The sequence below is a fragment of the Archocentrus centrarchus genome, chromosome 11 (assembly GCF_007364275.1).
Source record: "Archocentrus centrarchus isolate MPI-CPG fArcCen1 chromosome 11, fArcCen1, whole genome shotgun sequence".
Lineage (NCBI taxonomy): Eukaryota > Metazoa > Chordata > Actinopteri > Cichliformes > Cichlidae > Archocentrus > Archocentrus centrarchus.
The window spans coordinates 21,683,917-21,691,570 of NC_044356.1; the positions used below are offsets into that span (position 1 = coordinate 21,683,917).

Consider the following 7,654-nt stretch of genomic DNA (forward strand, 5'->3'; position numbering starts at 1 on the left):
GCTCTCTCCCTCCTGATTCGTGGAGGACCATTGAAAGTTCTTGTGTCCGCCATGTTTTACGTTGAAGGGGGCGTGGGAGACGACACGGGAGATGACGTCGGATCCTGCAGCTCATAAACATACCAGCGACCTTACGCGCCATCTTCTAGCTATCGAGCAGAGAAACATACGTAGCGTCAAATCTCACTTGTTTGTTTTTGTTGAAATAACCGCTTTTATTAGCTATACCGAACAATGAGCGACCTTGAGGAAGGAAACTATGAAGGGCGGGTAAGTAGTTCCCGTAGAACAATATCAGTGACACCTTCCTTCCTTTCTTACCCCCCTTTTTTGTTTCTCTTCCGTGTGGCTTTCAATAAAGAACGCTGTTAGGGGGAAAATGTGTGCTAACGCTAAGTAACTTGCGTTACCAGTTTCAGAGAGACTGAGAGGTACTTCAAGCCAACGGAGGCAACCTCTGTTCATACATATTTTAATGTGAAAGGCTATTGCTCTGCTCAGCAAGGCTGCCTCAAATAGGCGATAGCTAGCAAGCTCGTTGGCTTAAAATGTAACCATCAGTGTTAAACATTGGTAACTGCTAATTGGCTCTGTGCAGTGTCAGTTTAATTCAGTGCACCTGACTCGCTTGTTAATGATTTAATCACAAGCTCTCGCCTTCGTTTTTGGTAACATTCTTTTGTGCGGATAGCTCTGCACACTTGAGGGGGTTTTTTGTGTGCGTGTGTCCGTCTGTAACATTACATTGTGTCAGTGTATGAGGGGTAGTCATAAGCCACTCTTCTCTGCTTTCATTTTCTGGTTTATCAGGTTGAAACAATGCTACAACTTTCATTTAAGCTTTTTATTCCTACGTAATATTAAAAATTTTTTCTGCTCATTTGCATAATTTCTGGTATATTAAACCCTAATGAAGCAGCATTGTAATTGTAGTAATGCATTCAGTTTTCCTTTTCATTTCATTCAAGATATTCTTCTTTGCTAAATATATATATATATATGATCTTAATTTCATTGAATGTTCTTTTTTCATTAAGGTTATTGAACCTGAAGGATTTGAAGAGTTTTATCCAAGAATGATGAAGAAAATGTTCAAGATAAAAGAAGGCTAATGAAAACATTTACAGAACAGAACATAGAGCTGGAAAGGGAGGAAATGTACCGGAAGAATGGTGTCAGATAGACGCGCTTGCAGTGTAATGGCTAAAATGAAACAGACCTGGAATCAGAAAATGAGAAAACTGAAAAAAGAAGAATGAAGAAGGATAGAAATCCTGAGAGAAGGGAGTAGCGTGTAAAGAATCTGGAAGAATGAATGTGTCCCTAGGTTAAGTAAATATATTGTTTGTGTCAAAAAATGTCTTTTTCTCTATCATGCTCCGTTTGTGTAACATTAGAAAAATGCATGTTTTTTTTTTTAATTTTTTGGTCCAGGTGAACATGTATATCTATATTTATATATGGTTAATAATATTTCATAGAAAGATTGATTTATTGAAATTACATGATTACTAACCCTTTTTTCCGCAGTATATAGGCTGTACATTTTAGACAAGTGTACTCTGATACTGCCACCACATTTGACTGCTTATTGTGTTTTTGTACAAATAAACAAATGAATTTGTATGAGAAAAAGTTGTTAACATGCTGCTATGGCAATAGGGGTCACGCTCCCCATCTAAATCGGATCATGGGAGTCCAGCTCGGGTCAAGTCGGAGAGCAGGTCCGGCTCTCCGAGCCCATCCCGGGCCTCCAAACACTCTGAGTCCAGATCCCGGTCTCGGTCAAAATCCAGGTATGTTGTTGTTGTCTTTTTTTTTTCCTTTCATTTTTGTCAACTTCTATTATTTGTCATTGATTGTCCAAAACATTCTCAGGTCTCATTCTAGACGTCACTCAAACCGCCGCTACAGTCGTTCACGCTCTCGATCCTATTCCCACCGGAGGAAGTCTCGCTCTCGTTCCTACAGTCCTGAATACCGACGCAGGAAGAGCCAGAGCACATCCCCTATGTCAAACCGGCGCCGTCACACTGGGAGTAGGGTGAGTGTGTCTGAAGGTGAAGTGGGTTATAGAAGGAAAGGTGAAGGGCATACACATTTATAATCAGATTTTTAAAGACTGGCTTATTGCACATCATAGCTAGTAAGTAGTGAGGAGATGGGCATGTACTGCATGATTACACACACACACACACACACACACACACACACACACACACACACACAAAATGTTGGGAGGGGCATATTTTTAAAGCAGGTCATGCCTGTAAGTGAATTTCACACTACATTTGACTCTACATATGACACATTTTTATTTAGAGCTCATGCTTTCAGAGCCTTCAGGCTAATCTCACCAGAACTGTGTTGTCCTTTTATTATATTTATTTATAATATGGATATACTTTTTTTTTTTTTTTAATTATTATTCAGAATTAAAACTGTATTAATAGGGCTTGTTTGATTAAAAGTCTTTACAGTTAATTCCAGAGATGTGTTATCATTTTGTTGTTATTATATTATAATTATTATTATTATTATTGTGTAAAAATGTTATCAGATGATTGTGGTAAATGCGGTGGGAATCCGCTTTGACATGACATTTAATAACCCCTTTGATAAACCTTCCCTCCCTTTCATTATATCAACAGAGCCATGACTTCACAAAAGAAGCATACAGTCATGGCGGTGGTGCTGATGTTAGGGTATGTGGACCTTCTGACATATTTTGTGGGGGAAAAAGTAATGTAATGTTGTGTGTGGGTCAAAGGTGGTGCTCCCATTGCAGTGCTGCATGAGGTATAAAGGCATAAATAATCTTAGTGCATTTTTATTTAAAAAGTAAACATGATATATGTGGACATACGTGAAATGGTATACTGAATATGTGCCCCTTTTTAAATTGATTCTAAAGATTCAAATGGAAAATCCAGGTATGAGTCTACTGCTGGAAAAATACATTTTACTCTTGGATACACTGCTGTTCAGTAGTTTGAAAAGGATCAATAAAAATATACTTTATGCTATAAAGGCTAAAAGTAATCAATTTCAGTGGCTCCTTATCTGCTAACACGTGCTTGCAGCAACATATTTGAAATGGTTTTATAGTGTGTGCATGTATATATAACTCTCCCTGTGACATATTTTTGAACGCAGTTTAAGGGGTTATTAAAGCTGTCATAGTTTACCCACTGAGAATTTACTGTGCTACTGTATCAGCTTCTTTTGTTACCCCATTGTACAAACATAAAAAAGCTATATGGCTTATTTCCTTTTTAAAAGCAGCTCAATAACTGCCTCAGTTATAAGCCAAAAGTCACAATGTGAGAGCATGTATCCAGTGTAGGTGGAACAGTATTTTGTCCATAAGCTGCAAAAATGAACCGACTCAGCCGATAAGCATCTGATGTATAAATAAAATCATTTATAAATTGATTAATTTAAGATGTTTCTTTAGTGCTTATTTTTTGTTCTGGGTTTTGGAAAAATACATATTTCTAGAGTCTAATGTTCCCTGTGCATTAAATAATTAAAGTGCTGCTGAAAGGCAGAGGGAGGGGCCATCATAAATTTAGTAAATATATTCTGTATGCAGACCATTAGATGGGTAGATGTGGTAAGCTGCATCATCAACTACTACCCCTTTTGTTGACCTTTCCAGGCAAACCCTGATCCCAGCACATGTTTGGGGGTGTTTGGCTTGAGCCTGTACACAACTGAGCGTGACCTGAGGGAGGTGTTTTCACGCTACGGTCCTCTGGCTGGGGTCAACGTGGTGTACGACCAGCGCACAGGTCGATCCCGCGGCTTCGCCTTTGTTTACTTTGAGAGGCTTGAAGACTCCAAAGAGGTATGGAAAATAATTGCTGTGTTATTTATTGGTCAGATGCCCAATGGGCTTCCGTTTCGGTGCAAGCAACTTAATTTTGTTGTCAGTAACTGCACACATCTGGAGTCAATTTATTTATTAGCTAGAATGAATTTATTTAGCAAAGAGTTCAAGAAGAATTGAAATAAAGGACTATATAGTGTACTTGTATAGCGTATATAGTTTTTACACTTCGATACATTTTTAAAAATGTATCTACTTTAATAGAAATTTTTAACCAGCATTCTTTAACTGTGGAAGCTTTGTTTCCACCACTGAAAAAGATATCTTTTAAAGAACATTTTTTGCCATCCGTAAGTCAGAATTTTGGTTTATTATCTCAAGATTTTGAGATCCTTCCAAAATTTTGAGTTATGGATGGAAAAAAAAGTTGTTGGGTTTTTTTTTTTTGTTTTTTCCTTTTCTTCCAATGGCAGAAATAAGCTTCCATATGTAACCATATAAGGCTACCAATAAATATTATTTCACTCTCCAGAGCTGAGCACTGCACTTTCTATTAATCCCATTGTACAAAAATTGGTTGCAGTTCAGTCAGGGGTACAGCAGGGGTTGCTCATGAGATGGTTCTCAGTGAATAGAAGTTAAACAGTTAAAATATTTATTTACACGACCTTCTGAAAATAAAAATTGACTATTTTGTTTTCACAGGCATAGTTTTGATAAAATGTCAGAATTTAAATAAAAATGACTCCTAGTTTGTTCTTACAGGGAAGCCAGTTTTGCCAATAAAACACTAGGCGCTCTGCTATTGCATGCTGGTCTGTTAAGAATTTACAACAGGATGCACCCGTTTAAATACACCTAGTGAGGCGTCATTAAACCACAACAGAAAGGTGCATCTGAAGAAGCTGGCTGTGTGACTGCTGTCAGGAAGTTGGTGGGAGAGATTCTCTGCTACTTCTCGCATCATGTTAGAAATCAAAAAGGTTCATGCAGTTGTGAAACAATGGCGCAATTTGAAACACCTTCAAAAATCTAAAAAATGAACTCCTCTCAGCTCCTTCTATTAAAAACATTATGCAAATTGCCAGAAGAAACACGTTTAAATGCATGTGTTTGGGCTACAGCCCTCAGTGTTTTCTGGGCTATTTCACAAGTGCCCATATGAAACCCAAAGTCCAGAGAGTGGGGGTTCTCCATTATATTACAAGTTCTCTGGGCACCCCTCTTCAGAGAGATTTTTTTTTTTTTTTTAATTTGGGTGTGATTACTTGAATGTACCACTAGGTGTCAGCCTTTCATTAAATTCCCTCACCACCCAATCACGCATCCTAAAGTGAAGGGTTGCAGTGAGCAATATTGGTGAGCCTTTCTGAATTAAATAATTTTTTTTCCAAAGAGCTTACAGTAGTCTGATAACATCTTTGTCTTCTCCTCCCTCTTGTGTTCCCTAGGCAATGGAGCGAGCCAATGGCATGGAGCTGGATGGGAGGCGCATCAGAGTGGATTATTCCATTACCAAACGTCCCCATACCCCTACGCCAGGAATCTACATGGGCAGACCTACACAGTAAGATCAGCATTTGTGTCAAATTGTACACACCTGTTTCCTTAACCTACTGCATGGCACTGGACCTTCATTAAAGTCCACAAGAAGTTTAAATGTACCTCTGAGCCAACAGGAGTGAACAGTTCATTCTGATTAAATGCAATATTGCCTATATTAACATGGTGCTTTTTTTTTTTTTTTAAAGTCCCTTAAAAGATTAGTTGCCCAGAAGTTATATTCTTTCTTTTCTTTTAATTTCACAGCAATGGTGGTGGGGGTGGTGGCAGCAGCAGCAGGAGGGGAAGAGACTCCTATTATGACCGCGGCTATGACCGCTACGACAGATATGACGAGTACGACTACAGATATAGGTGAGCGCTAATTTTCTGAGTACAAAGTCAGTGTTGTAGTGTTATGTGGGAGAAAACACATTTGAATTCCTTTTCTCTTTGCAGTCGCAGGCGCTCTCCATCACCCTACTACAGTCGATACAGGTCTCGCTCACGGTCTCGCTCCTACAGCCCACGTAAGTGTGAAGAGATATGGCGTACAGAAACATAGTTACTGCACTTGTTGTTTGAATACATCGCTGTAACTATCTCACTGGTAAAAGATGATCACTCTCTTTGCACTTCACGGACTTTAACCTGTCGTAATACAGATTTTCTTTTGTCTTTTGCAGGACGTTACTGAATTGCTTCTTTCAACATTGAGTGTCCCTCCAATAACTGACGGGTGTGTGAGACATCAAAGTGTTTCAGAAGGGAACATTTTGATTAAGCATGTCTATATCAGCAGAACTCCTGAGTTTGAACTAGTTCTTGTTTACGTAAAATAGCTGTCTTAATTTTTTAGACGTTTGGATGCATCCGTGTGGAGTGTGAGCGCAGAAATCAGCAACTGTTGCTTACTCTTCATTGTTAAGACCTGCATCTTTCTTTCCTCCTTCCATTTTCTGCAGCTTGGATCTCCTCGTTCTGTTCACTTATGATTGATCAGATTTGTTGTATGCATCACTCTTAACATTGTTGTCATGCTGGGGAAAGAAAGCTCGGTTTTAGTTTAAAAAGACAAGTGACACTTGATTTTGCAACCTGTATTAAGTAGTTATATTGATGCACTTTGTGTATTTAAAGATAACCCTGATTTATCCCAGTGTTAATGCTGACACTTAATGACTTGATAATAAATCAATCAGGCTGTAAAATGAAGTGTTGCCAATATCAGAAGTTTTTGCTCACATTCGGTCTTTTTTATTTTTATTGGGGGCGGGGGGTGGGGGGGGGGGGGGGGGGGGGGGGGGGGATTTAGAAATTCATTGTTTAAGTTTACAGGAACTTTAAATATGTTTTACAATTTGTTTTATCTTTTATTGTTGTTTCCTTTGTATGGAAATACAAATTTCTGAAAACCGCAAAGTTTGTAAGGTGTTTTCCTGACTTAATGTGCATAAAATTGAAGTTGAGATTTAGTTGTATGGGTGGGAGTGAATGCTGTAAGTTGAGTGGGTGAGGTGGGAAAGCAAGAGTTTCACAGGACAAGATTAATTCCAAGGCGTCGTGCACGATAAGATAATGTCGACACAAATTTAAAGATGTCAGCTGTGTTCGTGCTTTGAAACTACAGCGTATTCTTCCTGCGGTCAGTTTGCTTTCATTAAGGCAACAACAAGGAAAATACACACAAGCACTTTTACTAAGATTTTATTAGGTGGAGTTCGTAAAATACAAAGTTCACAGAGTGGGGAAAACACAGTAAAATGCACTACTACACCTTTGTGACAGTCGATATTACATTATGAAAAGATGACAGAACATGATTAGGTTTGTTTTCTATACAATAGTGTTACCAGTCACAAAACAGCCCTGCAGAAACCCACATGATCACTTTATTCTGCAAAGACAGCTTTAAAATTTGTACTGATTGAGAAATGGGATTTTGACACCAAGCGGCTAATCACAAAAGTAAACAGGAAGGATCGAAGGGTCCTTTATCTGTAGACCTTCCAACCAATAACAAGCCACTACATTCAAATAGGGTTAATAATCACTGCTGACAGGTCACGGGGCCTCTCAGAGTTATGCATTCATTCCTAGTGATTCACAGAATTCTTAAGGTTTCAAGGTAACTGCTAGCTGGAGGGATACAAGGGTTAAAAACTCTTAAACATCATTTACATGGCTGTGGACAAGCATTCATTTTCACGTTTCACCAGTCAACTTTTACTCATACGGACACTTGGTCCTATAAACATTTGATTGATGAAGTCAATTACA

The 7,654-nt window shown here is 38.6% G+C and overlaps 1 protein-coding gene across 4 annotated transcripts; it reads left to right on the top strand.

The window, feature by feature from the left end:
* Positions 1–87: 87 nt before the first annotated feature.
* Positions 88–6,648, top strand: tra2a (transformer 2 alpha homolog). Of its 4 annotated transcripts, none has more exons than XM_030740652.1 (10): positions 91–270; positions 1,663–1,796; positions 1,879–2,044; positions 2,652–2,705; positions 3,662–3,850; positions 5,284–5,399; positions 5,642–5,749; positions 5,834–5,904; positions 6,061–6,113; positions 6,217–6,648. In XM_030740652.1, exons 1-9 carry the CDS (start codon positions 235–237, stop codon positions 6,069–6,071), a joined length of 885 nt encoding a protein of 294 aa, XP_030596512.1. In that variant the 5' UTR covers positions 91–234; the 3' UTR covers positions 6,072–6,113; positions 6,217–6,648. The 4 variants fall into 4 exon arrangements, with proteins under 4 accessions (XP_030596513.1, XP_030596512.1, XP_030596511.1 ...); XM_030740654.1 differs by adding an exon at positions 1,038–1,327 and having other exon boundaries at positions 133–270; positions 1,891–2,044; positions 6,061–6,648; XM_030740653.1 differs by having other exon boundaries at positions 88–270; positions 1,891–2,044; positions 6,061–6,648.
* Positions 6,649–7,654: the final 1,006 nt, after the last annotated feature.

Coding starts and splice junctions, on each gene's coding strand:
- tra2a (XM_030740652.1), top strand. CDS start 235: ATGAGCGACCTTGAGGAAGGAAACTATGAAGGGCGG. Junction 2,045..2,651: donor GCCGTCACACTGGGAGTAGG/GTGAGTGTGTCT, acceptor TTATATCAACAG/AGCCATGACTTCACAAAAGA. Junction 5,400..5,641: donor TACATGGGCAGACCTACACA/GTAAGATCAGCA, acceptor TTAATTTCACAG/CAATGGTGGTGGGGGTGGTG.